The sequence below is a fragment of the Zosterops lateralis genome (assembly GCF_965231275.1).
Source record: "Zosterops lateralis genome assembly, chromosome: 1".
Classification (NCBI taxonomy): domain Eukaryota; kingdom Metazoa; phylum Chordata; class Aves; order Passeriformes; family Zosteropidae; genus Zosterops; species Zosterops lateralis.
The window spans coordinates 31006762-31023328 of record NC_139762.1 but is presented as its reverse complement, the minus strand read 5'-3'; the positions used below and the strand labels follow the sequence as shown (position 1 = coordinate 31023328).

The 16567-nt window shown below is 41.3% G+C and overlaps 1 protein-coding gene across 2 annotated transcripts in view; it reads right to left on the bottom strand.

Annotated features, from left to right (window-relative positions):
• AHR (aryl hydrocarbon receptor) overlaps positions 1-14739 on the bottom strand; it is a 63105-nt gene extending 48366 nt beyond the window's left edge. The window contains exons 1-2 of one of the 2 annotated variants that reach the window (XM_083867963.1): positions 14613-14739; positions 6883-7070 (exon numbers count right to left, since the gene is read on the bottom strand). In XM_083867963.1, the coding sequence (XP_083724089.1) occupies positions 6883-7070; positions 14613-14668 (244 nt within the window). In that variant the 5' untranslated portion in view covers positions 14669-14739. Of the gene's footprint in view, positions 1-737; positions 830-6882; positions 7071-14612 lie in introns of those variants that run through there. The other variant, XM_083867964.1, reaches the window with a different exon arrangement.
• Positions 14740-16567: the final 1828 nt, after the last annotated feature.

Genomic DNA, 16567 nt, shown 5'->3' with positions numbered 1-16567 from the left:
GCTGGCAGGCAGCAAATCTACATTTTCTTAAGGCAGTCTCAGATAACTATTCATTCCAGTTATTACAGTTTAGTTCATTTAAGTTTCTAGAGTAACTATGGTTAAGTTTTATCATTAACATAATACCTTGTTAAACATACAGATTGGACACAGCACCGATGAGCAGGAACTCCCAAGAGACTTTTCCCAGGAAACATTTATCAATACATTACTTGAAACTTTGAAGAACACATTTGAAATTCATTATTTTCTACCTCTTTAAAAAGAGGCAACTAATGAATTAAAAAATTACAATGACCAAGCTCTGGTAAATAGAATTAGCTTCTAGTTATCTAGCTGAATCTCCAAGACAATTCACAAAGCAATCATTCTTTAAGTAAGTAGTTTATGAAAGCATGCACCCAGCAGAGACTGTTTTAACAGAGATGAAGTTTTGTTTACTCAGGAAAAACAAACAGTGTTATAACTGGCTAGAACTGTAAACATCTACAGAGCTCAATCACACAAGTCTTATTTCCTGTTTGATTTTATCTGTATTCTGATAAGGCAAAACTAGGGCATTTCTCCCCTTGGCAAGAACACATAGGAGAAAAACTGCTGAGTCATAGACAGCAAAGACAGCAGCAAAAAATATTCCAGTATAAGTAGATTATTTGTACACAATTTTAACGTGAATTCATACTGAAGCCTTAAATAACTAGGACATATTTCTAAGGTCACAGTTAAGCAAACCATACTTCTACAAATTCAGATGGATGAATCATGAAGCCCATGGAAGACAGATGTTGAGAGCCCAGTGCAAGCTCTTGTTATAATTCTCCACTCAAACTGTCATTGGAGGAGGGAGCAACAGTTGTGGTGATTTGTATAACAAAACAAAAAAGCTACAAATCACATGATCTCTTTAGGTGCTAAAGTACAGCAATAAGGTTAGCAAAGATTACAAGACTTGGAATACACAAGGCCAGAGAAGCAGTGGTACTTCCCGAGGCTAGGCTTTTTAGCTTGCTACCTGTTCTAGGTCTGAACATCATACAAAGGTGTTAATCTCCAGAACACTGATGTCATTAGAACAGGATAAATAATATTTTAGGCTCTGATCTTGCAAACAAGAGTCAGCAATCCAGAGCAAAGCCCAGAACAGTATGCTTAAAACTAATCTCCCTATAACAAAGCCTACAGAGAAAAAACAAATGCCCTGCATACTGGGAGACAGGGTTTGCAAGAAATTCTACAACAGCTTCGTGGAATATAAGAGGCTCCTAGGCTTACTCTTCATATGCTTTTGATTAAATAATACACATAGGGCAGAGAAGAAGAGGTAACCTTTCATTTCTCTTTCTTGCAAAGGCAGTTCTAACAATGATTAACATCAATCACTGAAATACCAGAACGTAACAGGAAAAAATCCAAAGAACACATTAACTGTTACCATTTGTACTTGGCTTTTCCTCTTATACTAGAAATACATTAGCATTTTAAGTTCTTACTTTGTAATATAAACAGAATTTTCAATTTTAGATGTTCGGTTTGGGTTATATTAAATTGCATCAATCCATTGGGGTACAGAGCTACCCAGCTGCTTAGTGACACAGCACTCCTAAAAATAAAAGCTAAGACTGTGGAAACATACACATTTTGAGATTTAGAGTGATGTCACAGCTACATGGCTTTAATCATCATTTTTGAAGATCAGAAATTAGGACTTCAAAGCTTAAATCCCTACTTATCGTCTGTTACGTAAAATACAGGCTAAAATAGTCTGTAGCAGACAGTCCCAAATGGTCAGTGTGAATCTCAGGGGATTGGGGGCAAGGGGGGAGGTTTGGAGGAAAAAAAAATAAATAAAGGAAACAAGCAGTGAAAGAGTAAGCATGGATTAGGAAATTATTTGAATGGTATGGTAGTCTGATACTGAAATAACTATACAATTCCAAGGTTTGCATTTTATATTAATTTCGGATTTGTGCTGGGGGAAAGACAGTACAAAAGGAAACAGAGTTGGTTTGTTTGGGATGGAGTTTTTTTCCCAACTATTTTTTTTTCGTCCAACTCTCAGAAAAGATTCACAGAATTTCATTCAAAATTGTGAAAATTAACTCATGTGCATGGTATGAAACACCAGATACAGAAAAGATAATTAGAGAACAATCAAACTATGCGGGGTATTTGCTACCTTGGGTGTAGAAAAACAGCTCAAGACAATCATGAATCAAGCAATACTAGCCAGGCCCACTAGAAGCTGTCGGCAACAGCAAATTCCAACGCAGCATCCACATAAACACCCAAAAGCAGTAAGTGCAGCCTAACTCCACTGCTCTACAGGGCTTTTGCTTTTCCTGGTGTGAAGGTCAAATATCTAGCTATGCAGCAACAGGAGCAGGGAAAGGAGGTAACATGAAAGGGAAGTCACATTTGCAAAAAATACACAAGGAAAACTGCATTAGACAGACATGGCAGGCAAAAATGATAACTGTCTAAAATAAAATCATCTTAGGACAGAGCTACTGTATTATCCTGGTCTTACTGGGCTGTGTTTTAATAATTTTTGTACTTTCAGGTCTCTGTTCCAGACTGCCACCTGACACTTGGCAGAAAGGCTATCTATATCTGCTAGAGTGGATAGCTGCCCTTCTTAGCGTGACACAATAAATGCATTGTCTCCCACTTTGCCTGTCTTTCCCATTTTCACATCTCAGCCATACTCTCCAGAACAGGAACCACATGCAGTCTGTTCTCTCCAGCACACAGTATGATAGAACAGTGGGCATGACAGGAAAAACATATTATGAAAAAATATATTTTATGTGATGACAATGGCTGCACTGCAAATTTAAGCCATACGACGCCAAGGAATGTGTGTTAATTCTATTACAAAGTTAAAGAAAAAAGGCAATGCAAACTTCGTGGAAAAAGAAAATCTTAATTATTTTGTTATTGCTGTGCTTGCCAGAATCACTAGCATCCCACATAAGAAACCAATTCTAAACTAATTTTGAGCGGAAACTTTCTTCTATAAATGCAGAATACTGCCCAATAAGCAAGAGGGGGATAAAACCCCGCATACTTTAAACCACAGGAATTCTTAGTGAAATAGATGAAAGGACAATTAATAAGCAACATGCTGAATTGTTTCTAATGTATTGATATGCACACATAATACAGCTACTTCATTTTAGATTCTGCAAGCCTCTCCTTTATTTTCAGTACACCTTTAAAAAGAAAAATCATGCCACTAACATTAAAAAAGTGACCAGTCATATAAACGCTACTTTTAACCCTTTAATCTGTTTCATCAAAATCCCAAGAACAATTATGAATGCTTTTCTTTACCACAGTAAAGTGTTTAAGTGACTATCAATTAATCATGTAAGGACCAAAGATAGAGGCAAAAGGGCTTTTTCCTTTAGTATGCATGGGGAACAAAGCCTATGCCTAAATAACTGTCCAGTTGTGCTCCAGATGCTGAGCTCACACTAACCTCCATCCATACAAAGAGCTGTTGTCCCACATTCTACTTTATATTTCTCACTGCTGAATGCACATATACACGGGCACTTAACAGCTAAATGAACTGAAATAATAGCAGACAACATACAAAGGTACAAAGTCTTTACTGATTGTCAGCAGACACCTGCCTGATTCATCCTAATCTCTTAAAAATAAAAAGCTTGCCTTAAGCCACTTTCAGAAAGTATCTTACATGCACAAAATAAACACTCCAGTGGTGATTTAAGCTAACCTGCTTGACTTTGAGGACTGCTAATCCACTTCAGAACAGGAGGCAGAAGTGCATAGTTGAAAAGTGACACCACCCTAAAACACTTTTTAGCATTAATTTGCCACACAAGACTTTATAAAGAAACAGACTTGAGCCTCACTATTTTAATCCACTACAGTTTCTTTCTTGAGTCAAGGTCAAATTTGTACATAGAAAAGCATGCCAGAGTACCTGACACGGGCATACAGAAAGTCTGCTGACATCATGTGGACTCAAGACTAACCTGATCACACTAAACTACAGTGTACGTAAATGTCACTTAGCAGCACAATAACTTCATTAACAAAACACAGCAATCAAAAGCAACTGCTTAACAGAATACAGTCACCAACACTAAGATCTTTTGAGGTTGTGGAACAGTAAAATGCATAGACCTATTTCGTACAACCTGAAATGTGGCGAGCATGCAGGGGTCTACCGTATTTCAGTAGACCCTACAGATAAACTCACCCTTCTCTAGCTCCAGAGAACATTCTGTACCACTCTACCATCTTAATAACTAGGGTCAAGTGAAGATGTTCTTTGGCAGGTGTTCTTCTATTTATACATATATATATATATATATATATATATGTGTGTGTGTGTGTGTGTATGTGTATATACTTAGCTTTTTTGTAATACCAAAAAAGCCTTACAGACATTTAAGTAAGGCACATTTATTCAAATTGATGAAACGTTCTGAGATGTCTTTCACGAAACAGTTCTTTTTCTCCCCCCAGATTTCCGCCTTCAGAAAACAGACATTTACTTTAAGTTATTTAAACTTGGAAAAATGCAAGTGTTTTCTCTGAAAAAAATATCTATTGTTACAGCAAAAACTTGGGTTTCCTTTCAAGCAAGATCATATGATTACGCGTTTATATTTTACTTTCCGCAGGAATTTACACACCCCCCATTTGCATCCTGTTATTCATTGAGCGTTTCCCTTTACTTCAGCATGCTGCGTTAATAAAGTGGAGCGTTGGCTCGGTCTAGGCACTCAAGGTGACAATCAGTGCTCCCTCTTGCATTTGTCAGATTTATTTTACAGGGCTTTCCGCATATATCCAATGACACAAAACACTCTTTCAAAAGAACCTTTCTGAGAAGCCCTCCACAGAGCATGAAAACCAAACCTAGGGCTTTTCAGAGTTTTTTTGCTAATTCCGTTCTTCAAAGTACTAATTTTTCTTTTGGAAGGTGAATTTAACTGAAATAGATTCCATGTTATTTAAGACAACTAAAACAGTTTAAAGACCTAATTTTCAGTCTTCTGTCTTTCAGTCATAAATTGGTTACTTTGTTTATCTTCAATTAAGCCATCAATGTTAGTCTTCAAATACCTTCTGATGGAGATTGATACTAACCTAATATGTAATCCTACTACACAAAGGCCTGAAAAGAAGTAGCAAAAAGACTTTTTCTGCTAAATAAACCTGTTAAGACAACTTCTACTGAAAGTATCATTTATTTTTTTCCCTATAGAGAAACCATAGCCTTAACTCTAAATCACAACTTTAAACTTTACTCCAGGACCTTCAAGTGCAATTTGGGGGGAAAGGGCAGGAAGAATAAAAAACAAGCCAGTTGCATTGCACAAGAAATTGAGATGAGAAATTATTTTCACCTCATCTCAAGTAAGACAAAAAACTTACAATCTTGGAATTATTTAAGAAAACATAATTAAAACAACCATAAAAAACCACATTTCATTGAGACTAGAACTTCTTCAATCTACCAAGGGAACAGAGAATAGCAAAATAATTTCTTTTACAGCCGTCTACCCATCTTGCAAAGATTTTCATGAAACTGAGGTGTCAAGAGAATTCTCATTTGATGGTAGAAAATATTTGCATTTGAAAAAAGCACTGCTAGAAATATTTGGCCAGCTCTAGCCTTAGAGCTTAGACTTCATACTAAGAATTGTCCTGAGCAAGCACAGAAATCAAGACACTTGGATATATTCTTCAAGCAATAAAACAGAATATAAATTCATAAGCACTAAAACTGAAGCCAGTTGACACAATAAATGAAAATAAACATTCTGTGTTCCTGCAGGAAAAAGTGGAACTATTTTAGATAGATTTCTTGAATCCTTTCATCATGTTTTGGGGGCTAAGAGATTCTTAAACTGATAAGGACAGAGGTTATTTTAAGAGGTTGAAGAAAGTTTAAAAACAACTTGAAATTTAATATCAACTCCATTGCAATTGAGAATCTTTAGCCACAGCTGATCAATTAGACTTCATCTTCAATATAATAACTGTAAAATCTCAAGGACTACTAAAAGAAAAAGACAATTAATTAAATACAAGCTTCTTGCTTTATTCCTGCAATGAATAGGATCAGACTATCCCTGCCTTTGAAGAAACTGGCATGAAGCTAACCAGTGCATCTCACCCTACAGAGCAGCTCAGGTAGAGAAGGAGAGAGAGGGACACGACTCCTTGGCCAGCTCAGAGGTGACCAAGGACACACACTTCTGACCCCATGAATACCCTGAGTGCTGCTGTATTACCTTTGCCAGAACTAGGGTCAGTGCACACCTGCCCACATAACTGGAGAACCTCAGCTGTCGTGTTAATGCCTCATGTCCTGCATTAATCAGGGCTTGGACATAGGAAAGATTTTGTCTCTATTCTTTACAAGTCACCTTTGCATTAAAGTGTAGGAAGGGGCACTATCAATTACTTCATTATCAAAGCAAAGTCCTTTTTGATGCATCATTAGGCAAAATACAGCTGGATGGGAAGTCATAGGACATATTTTGAAACAGTAATAGTTTTATTAAGGCAATTTTCAGAGGGGGAAAAGAGAAATCTCTTGGGTATCTTTGACAGTCTGATGAAAAGGATTGGAGGACTCATTAAGGGCAATATTACTTCCAAATGCAAAGCTTTGAATGACTGGCGACCTAAGTGAAATACAAGTAGTTACATTTGGTTTCAAGAAAGTGGAAAGCTTACTTTACACAGTTACATTGTATATATTCAAGCAACTGGAGGTTCCATTAAAATACAGATAAATTTAACAGTTTTAAGTACTTAACCAGCTGAAATCAACATCAAGTATAAACTGAATTTTACAAGCAGTTCAAACCCAAATAAATTCCCAATGCTTACCGTCAAAAAAACTTTTAGCTCTCAGGTAACTGACACTAAGCCTAAGCACAGACAGCTTATCCAATTTGGCGATGACATCCTGAGGGAAAGGCAGCAGGCTCGCCAAGCGGTCCAGCTCCGCATTCAGGCGGTCCCTGTGTCTCTTGGATGGGTTGGACTTGACTCCTTCAGCTGGGGATGGCTTTACACTGTGGCAGAAAAACAAACACAACATAAATGCCAGTTCCTTTCCAAAATGAAGGCAAATATTTGCCAAGCTAATGTTACATATTGTTTCAAACAACCAAAATGTTTTCCCAAGTTACTTTGTTTCCTATTGAAAAAAAAACCCACCCTAAAATGGCCTAATCTCCCCTCCAACACAAGTTTCTAAATGAAGCAGTTTGAGCTACACCTATTTGAACTTTTGAATGAATATTTGAAACCTTTGAGATTCCTATGTTTTCAGTCAAATGTCACTTGAATTCTTCCAAATGTTAGTATTCCAAATAGACCAAAAACTTTTAGTAATATTTATCTACAAATAAATTCGACAGTACACTTTCTTCACTTCAGTAACCATTTCTCAGAGATATCCTTAAGTTTTATCAGTTCAGAAGAGGTCACTATTAATTGAATACAACAAAAGTTTTAGTAACTTGCTAGGCATCCAAAACTATACTAAAAGCCATGGGATCTAGCTCAGCCAGCCTGTAAAACCTTTGCAGCAAACACTGGGAGCTCATCCTTTAAGTCATCTCTCAGCTGAAGGCATTTCATTTGAGTACAGCATGGCAAAAGTATATCTTTGTACAGTACAACGAACATTTTTAAAAGCTTTGTGTTATGATTCACATAATGAAGTTTTTGTAAACTTGCTATTTTCCATTCATATCCACCCTGAGCTCCAATTCCAGATACTTGGATACTCACCTCCTCCCACATACACGGAAGTCTGGGAAAAAAAGTTTAAATCCCAACTCATTTAAATTACAACTAGTCATTACAAGCCAACGCTGAAACTGAATAATTTATATCTGCCTAAGCCGTAGTGCATTTTATTTTCTTTATTAAACAGTTTAAAGTGACTCATTGTCACTTTTCCAGTACTGCAGTTCTATGTGAGATCTACAGCAGTTATCAATTTGTGCTTCTCTCCTTGAAATATTGGTTCTGCAAGATGCATGACTCAAAAATACTGAGCAGAATGACATTCAGCAGCTAATTTCTTCAGTATTTCACTTAGCCTGCTCCCAACTGTCATCCTTATATCAATTATATGATGAGCAATCGCAAAAGTTCCAATAGTTGTTTTTGCCACTGCTTAGAGTAAACCATACAGAAAAGTAATTTCATCTTGTATTTTTAGTCAAATAAGTACTGATAGACTGAACATTTATTTTTTCGTTTGTTTTTACTTTACATTTCAATTACATCTCTTATTAGTTTAAATCCAAACCCTTCTTTTCACAGCCATTGCTTATTCAACTGTCACTTGTCAAAAACTTGCACTTAAGCCTGGCTGCCTGACCCCAGCACTGCAACTGCCCTTTTCCACATTAAAGGAGCCTTATGTGGAGCCTGGAAATGCGAAGGCACCATAATGCAAAATGTTGATAACAGACAGAAATACAATATATCGGCAGGAATTATTTCCCAGATGGATAAAGTTAAACTTGCTGCAGAGTAAATACCGTAAATTAGTAGTGCTTTAGCCTAAAAACATTTGAAAAGTGGGGAAAACAGTTGAATCAAGAATTAGGACAATTCTCCTGACAAAAAACCTAGGTGCATCATCAATGAACATTATGAACTTTAAATAATTTAGCAAAGTTTTCTTCATATTCTCTTATGCTGGCAGAAAACTAACTTGTATGAGCCACATGATTAGCAAAACTTAAATACAGCCATAAAAAATAAAGTTAAAAAACATCAAACACTAGCAGCAACATTAAAGGGTATTTCTTAAATATTTTTATGTATTACACTGCTTCTAAATGTAGAAACAAAATAATGAATTTCAAACATTAAGCATGTAACAGTTGTGTAACAATCAGTGAACAGATAACTATTATCAAATCAAAGTGGGCTGCTTCTGAAAAGCAGAGGACCCCATAAAAATCATTTAACACACAAACTTTACAAAATAAATCAGTGCTAAGTAACAGGCTTTTCCATCTTAACAACTGTCCCCTGCTTTGCTTTAAACTTGGAAATTGACCAAGGAGTTGAAACTATGTTCAACTTGCAGTCTTCTCATCAGATTGTCAGTTAGATGTGATTGGTTTTCTACTTTACATTTACTTTGTAAAGATTTCTCTTAGCTAGCTCAAAGCATTTCTGAATACTAAGTTACCTGTATTTGCATCAGAGATGCAAAGCCATATTCTCTCCCCCAAATCAAATGCCGATTATCCCTCATTTTCCCTTTTGCCACCCAACTAAAATTCATGATATAAAAATGGATCCTTCAGTGACAAATGGAATAAGGGCAGAAGTGCCGGGGGCAAAAGCAGCAATTTAACCATTTTCCATCCACTTATATAAACCCTCGATGCTAAAGACAGCCCAGTTTCAATGCAGAAAATTATCTTCAAGGCAAATTATGTGCCATGTCAAGATTAAATCTGTGTTTTATTTAAAAGAAAAAATAAGAAAAAGACTAAAAGAGGGTATGTATTTTAGCTGATCTTCCCATTCTTAATCTTGTACCCTTCATAGGAAATCTGAATTCTCCAATCAAAGGCCAGAGGTCTCTGTGCACTCAGTGCCTCTGGACTTTTTTACAACCTTTGTTACCCAACAGCTGCAAGAAAATCAAAGACACTTAATTTTTGATTTAACAATTTTAGAGGATCAACACCATCAACAACAGCTGAGTGCTGTTTTCACAGGTCTGCTACCGCATACTTAGTCAGAATTTTTCACTTCACATGCTTATCATGTGCACCTTCATAAACATTAATCATAAATATTTAAAAAGTGCACAGTTACCTGAGTCTTAATTACTATCAAAAGGCCAAATTAAGTTTCAATATTTACATGCTCATTTGTATTATTTTAAAGGGAAATTTTTGCAGTTTCCAAGAAAATGCAAAGAGAGCACAAGTTTTTTTTGTTCATAACAACATAAAACACTGGGGGAAAAGTAGAAAACCCAACAATCAAACACTGAAAAGCATGATACCTTGGTAACAAGACTAAAGTGTGAAATGAAATTAGAGAATAAAAGAATGTGCAAGAAAAACACTAGAGATAGAGATGTGCTTTTAAAAAACCAATTTGTTAAAAATCCCTAATTAAACCCCTAATTATTAGTTCATCAGAACTATCTTATTGCTTAGGAAAGAGGGACATAAGGAAAAACATACAAGTCACCTAACTAATGGATTTAATCTTCTCAGCTTTGAATATTTTTCATCTTATATTTAATAGTACATGCAATAATGTATCTTTTTCTTATGCATAGGATTTCATTGAGTGGAGGGCAGGTATATAAAATCAGTTACGACACTAAGCAAGTATTAGAATCCTAGAAAACCTTTATTTACTTTAGCAACCAAAAAATACTTTTAAGCATTTACTCTTATTTCCCATACTGAATTTTCAGAATTACTGAAAATTCAGCTGATGATTTCTTTGGAAACAATGGATAAAAATTACAGACTATCAACCTCTTAAAGTTATTGTCAACCAATCTCAAAGGGGCAGAGACACTTTCCAGTGGCTCTTTCAGCAGAGACTGAAACCAGTCAAGATTCAAACTGCTGAATGGTTAAAGTTGTTTTACTATAAAAACCTCAATCAGTGGCGTGCCACTCATCTGATGGGCTACTGTTTGCCATCTGGTTGTAAATAGTTACTTTAGGTTGGTTTGGTGCATGAAGGATTCAACCAAAGTGATAGGAACATCCACAACACCAATCAAGGATGAAAGTTTGGCACTCAGTTTTAACATATTTTGACATGTTATTTCATTAAAAACTTTCTAGGATAACAAGCCAACATTTCTTGGAAAAAAAGAAACAAAAAATTACGTTCCTGTCTACTGACCACCTTACTTATATACATATACCTCCATTTGCTGCAGATTCTCTTTCTAAAAAGTATTCTTTTGCAAGAAACATTAACCAAAACCAACCAATCAAAATAACCCACAAACCTTAAAACAAGTGACTCTTAAGTAGCAATCTACATGTAATATACAGCTACCCCCAGACTGACAAATACATATATAAGTTTATTCTATGTCTACAACAGTCTTACTGCCTCCATTTCAAATAAGAGGTGCAAACTGCTTTGTAGCAGACACTGCTTTACACAAAGAAATATTTCAATGATTATTTTTCTTTTCTGATAAACTTCCTTTTTGAAAGCTTATTCTGGCACTTCTTGTTTGTTTGCCTTGAATGAACACATAAATAGTTTCAATTTTTTAAATTAAAATGTTTCTTCTCTTTCTAACACTACTAGGACTACTCATCACTAAAGATCAATCAGTCAAAATTCTGGAGTACCAAACGGCACAAATACATTTAAGATAACAAAGAAAAACCTATCATGTTTTTCTTTTAGTCTACTATATAAACAAATCATTATGTATTTTGCCTCTGCATAGCATGAAATATTTAGAAATCCCCACCCCATTCCTTGTCTATTACATTTATCCAGTTATACAAAACGATTCCTATCCAAACACTGAAGAAAAGAAAAACAAAACAAATCAGAGCTAATAGGCAGAAAGCCATAAAAACTGCAAGTTAGAGCTGTACTTATATAATACCTTTCATCTCACGTTAGAATCTATCTGCAGCAAATCCCACTTCTATAAATCTTGCATTTTTCCCCTCCAATTACAATGCTACTATATTAGTTCCCTTAATAAGCAAAAGAAGTTGAAGCCTTGGGAAAAAAGACAAAACCAGAAAACAGGGGCCACGCATTGCTCCCCGAGCCTCAGTGGGGAGTGAAACATCCCCCAGCCCTGCTGCCACCAGGGGGACTCACAGGGTTTAAACCTTAAAGAGGGAGGAAATTGAAAGACTCCAAGGTATTGAGAAAATGATTTCTGTAGCATATTACAAGCAATTGCAGTGCACGTCTTTCGCATCTTTTTTTTCTCTTCCCTTACAGGACGAGATAACAAGATGAATTGCAGGAACAATTGTCTATTATGTTGCCTTGCAATTGCTTTTCTTTTTCAGCCGCAATACTGTAATTCCCAACTGAATCAAAAAGGCATTATTTCGACACTTGGCACAGTCAGAAAATAGCCTGTGATTCCCTCTCAAATTCAATTCTCTACAGGACACATAGCAAAAACTGGGAGTTGTAAGGATTCTTAAATTTCTTAAGTTTCTTAAATTGTTTCCTAAATTGTTATAGAGTTATGACTATGTCTTTCATGAGTTATTTGTACCTGAAACAAGAAGTATTTCTTCGGTTTAATTTTTTTCCCATGGCAACTATGGCATTATATTAAGACCTTCTTCCATTTCTATAAGATGTCTACACAGATTACTAACCATTATGCTCCATTAAGAGGTACATACATGGCTAACAAAACATTAGAACTATCAACAGATATTATTCTTCTACAAAAGAATTCTTCTTCACCTCTACCTTTTTCTTTTCTCTCTCTCTCTTTTTTTTTTAATAACTGTGAATTCTACTGAGAGGAGAAAAAATTGAATTCAAACAGATTAAAATGACAGTAGTGTCAAACCTTTATAAGCCAGTATCAAGTACCTCTTTCCTCTCTCCTGCAATCAGTTAAAAAAAGCTTATTGCATGTCTCACTTTTTTTTGGCCTAAAGGTGTTGTCTGTAAGTAGTTATGTGAGAAATCAGAGCCCTCTGACCCACTAGCAATGTTCTCCAAGGCTGGCCCAACAGAAGCAGCAACCAAAGGCCATAAGGTATTTGAGAAAAAACAAAACAACACAAAACAAGAAAACCACACGAACATGATAAATGTGTTAAAAGCAAGATAAATGTCTTACATAAAAATAATTTCCAGTAACCCATGCAAGGTGAGTTAATAATCCACTTTGTTTTACCTCCACTTCAATTACAGATGAACAAACTGTTTCAATAAGAATACTTTTATTTTGAGAAGAAACTTCTTCCTCTGATCCTAAGGCAAAGTCCCTCAATAGATAAATAGTTACCATTAGTAATAAAGCTTCAAGTTCAACTAATCACAGAAGTTCAGCCAACTTAGGTAACAAGAAGATACAGGGAAAAGGATTACTTACATAGACACTACAGTAAGGTAAAACAAAAAGGTTTCACATCCTCTAGCCAAGGCTAACCAAAATTTAATCATAAGCTAGACATTAAGCGATCTTACCAGCAAGGCAAAACACCTCACCCTTTCACAATCAGAACCATTTGCCTTTACTATTAGTAGGCTACAAATGCCACCAATACATTTCATTTCCTCATAAACAAACATTGATTTCATTCCTAAAAATCCAAATCTACAGTGTGAATTGAATTGCGTACCTCTATATTTTTATTTGGGAATGAATGGTCAAAAAAGCAGGCACTGGTCTTTTCATAAGTAATGCATTTTCTAGCAGGAGAATGAAACGTATATATATTTACATTTTTAGACTTTTTTTTCCAATTCACGGGGTAAAACCCCAAGCTATGTACATTCATTCTAACAATTCCAATCATAAAGAAGCAAGCACTCAAGCAAATTTCCTTTGCCCCAAGACTGAGTAGCCTACTGTGAATCTAAAAAGATATCATTGACAACATGATTTCATCAAATATTTTTCATTCTCTCATTTAATGCTTTTGTAGCCCTTGTAGTTATTTTACATCTACAAAAACAGCCCACAGAAATGCACTGGGATTTTTTGAGCTCCACTTATTTTTCTTGCAACTCAGTGGTTTACCTTTGCTACTTTTTATGACCCATAGGTTCTTGACTTTCAGTTGAAAGTGCAAGTTAAGCATCTCCTGTAGCCTCAAAATTCCCCTCTCATGAGAGCAACGTTTTAGTGAAGCATATAAAACCCAGGACACAAACATAAAGCAGGTGCATCACACAAAATTACTCCAGCACTAAGCTGTTCCCACACCTTCAAAAATATAAATTAATAAACAAAAAGCCACCATATAGCCAGGCTTTTTTTTTTTTTTTTTTGCTTTTTTTTTTTTTTTTTCCAAAACTGGTCTACAGCACTTGGGTTTGGATTTCTTTTGCTCTGCACAAATAAACGCGTCTCATGTGGTACCGGAGGACTCAAGAGGAGGGTTCAAGGCGGGGGTTCAGCCCTCCCGGGCAGGCCCGGAGCGGTGGGAAGCGGCCAAGCCTTTCCTGGCCCTGCGTTCCCCGCGGAGACACCTGAGCGGGCCGCCGGCCCCCACCGGGGGAGCGCGGCACCCACTCCGGCACCCGGCCCCGGCCCCCACCCCGGCACCCGGCCCCGGCACCCGGCCCCGGCACCCAGCCCCAGCGGGGCCCGGCGCGGAGCCGTCACCTCAGATGCCTCCCAATGTAGGTCAGCCGGCTGCGCCGCCGGCACCGCTCCCTCCTTCCACCGCCCCGACCCTCCGCGCCCCGACACTCCCTTCTTTTTTTTCGGGGTGAGGGTAAACCCTAAAAGTAGTAAGAATCCCGCCGGCGCCCCTGCACCGCTCCGCCCCCCGGCGGGCCCCGCGGCAGGACGGCGCGCCCCCGGAGCCCGGCGCTCGCTCTCCCCTCCTCGCCCGCCCGCCCGCCCGGGGGCCGCTTACATTTTCTGCACAGGTTTCCGCCGCTTGCGACTGGCGTAGGTGACATTGGGGTTCATCCTTCCGCGGGCGCCGCCGGCCGGGGGCCGCCGCCCCTCCTGCCCGCCTCGTCCCGGCTGCCGGCAGCGAGCGAGCCCCACCGGCGCCGCAGCCTCGCCTGGCCTCGCCTCGCTCCTGCTGCCCGCGGCCGCCCGGAGCTCCCTCCCTCCCTCGCTCGCTCGCTCGCTCGCTCGCAGCGGCGCCTTCCCCGGGCGGGCGAGGACGGGAGGCGGAGGCGCTGCGGGGCGGGCTCCCAGGTGATCGGCGGCGGCTACACCCACTCGCCGCCCCCGGAGGGCACAGGTACGGGGGCGGTCGGGGCTTTCCAGCGCCGTTCGCGCCGCGTCTCCCCGCCGAGGCGACGCCGTCTCCCTGCCGGCTCCTCTGCGGCGGTGGGAGGGTGCGCGGCGGGCTCTGCACCCCGGCACGGCCGCCGTCTGCTGGCCGAGCGCCTGTCAGAGAGCGCGGCGCCGGGACCGCCCCGCAGCGCCCGGCCCTGCCCGGCCCTGCCCCGCGCCCGCTCCCGGCCGGGCCCGCCCCGGCCCGGCCCGGCTGACAGCCCCCGCCCCGCTGACAGCCCCCGCCCCGCCCGGCTGACAGCCCCCGCCCCGCTGACGGTCCCCGCCCCGCTGACAGCCCCCGCCCGACCCCGCTGAAGCCGCCACCGCCCCTGGCCGGGGAGGCCCCTCGCGGCGGCGGCGGGCGGAGGGAGCCGGGGCGGCCGCGCCGCCATGTTGGGAAGGTCACGCCAGGAGAGGGAGGAGCGGCGAGGGAGCGCGCCGGGTGGGCATGGGGATGGGCATGGGCATGGGCACGGGCATGAGCATGGGGATGGGCATGGGCATGGGGATGGGCATGGGCATGGGGAGACGGAAAAACCTCCAGCCTCTGGTGGCCGGGGAGCGATGCGAGCGGGGCCCCCGCGGCCCGTGAGAAGGAAGGTCAGCTCTGAGCTCTCATGCCGCCCCAATAACAGAAAATAATCCTGAGGGAGGCGTGGTGGGGGGCGGGGGGGGAATCACAGCGTTCAGGTGGAAAGACAAATGGCACCGGCTCACGGGCACCGTGAGGTCCGTGTCCGCCACTCCCCCGTCCCCCCGCCCTCCTCTCGCCTCCCCCGGCCCGACACCGGCACTGCCGCAGGTCGCCCCGGCAGGGAAACCCAAAATAACACGCGAGCGCCCAAAATAGGGGATTACTGGGGAGAAGCGGAAAGGCACCGGGCTCCACCGAGGACAAGGACGGCAGGACACCTGGGGACAGAAGGGAATCACTGGGGCAAGGCCGAGCACCGGGAGGACCGGCTGCTCTCCGTGACCGGCGGGATGATGTCTCGTGAGGTGATGGATCTCTGAGATATTACACTGACATTTTCGGCTAAACACTTCTTTCAAATAAAAGCTCCTTTCACAAAAGGAGCTGCATGGGAAAGTTACTGCTGGATTTCTGACTGGTAAAACCGTCCGAGGAGAGCCCGGTGCCAGTCTGACCCGCCGTCGCTTCCCCCGCCCGATCTCCCTCCTGCCGCCAGCATCAGAGCCCTTCCCTCCCCTGGAATAACCGCGATAAATTTTGTCACAGCGCTGAACTTGTGAGCCCGGGAGTCGCCCTGTGTAAGCGCAGGTTGTCCGCGGTCGCGGCTGAGGCGGGAGTCGGGCAGAGCCTCCTTTTCTCCCTCTCCGAGGCACCCGCGCCCCGTGGGCCGGCCCTGCCCCGCCGCCGGAGCCTCTCCAGGCCCGGCGCGGTGTCCCCGCAGGCCCCGCAGGCCCCGCTCCCGCGGGCAGAGGCCGGGGCAGTGTCCGTGGTGCTGCTCGGGCTGTCAGCACCGCACCCGCGGCGGGAGGCTCGCCCTTCCCTTCGCTGCTTGCTGCAGCCCCTTTGCCCGGGCGTTTCTGCTCCGCTCTGCCCGCGGAGGGGAC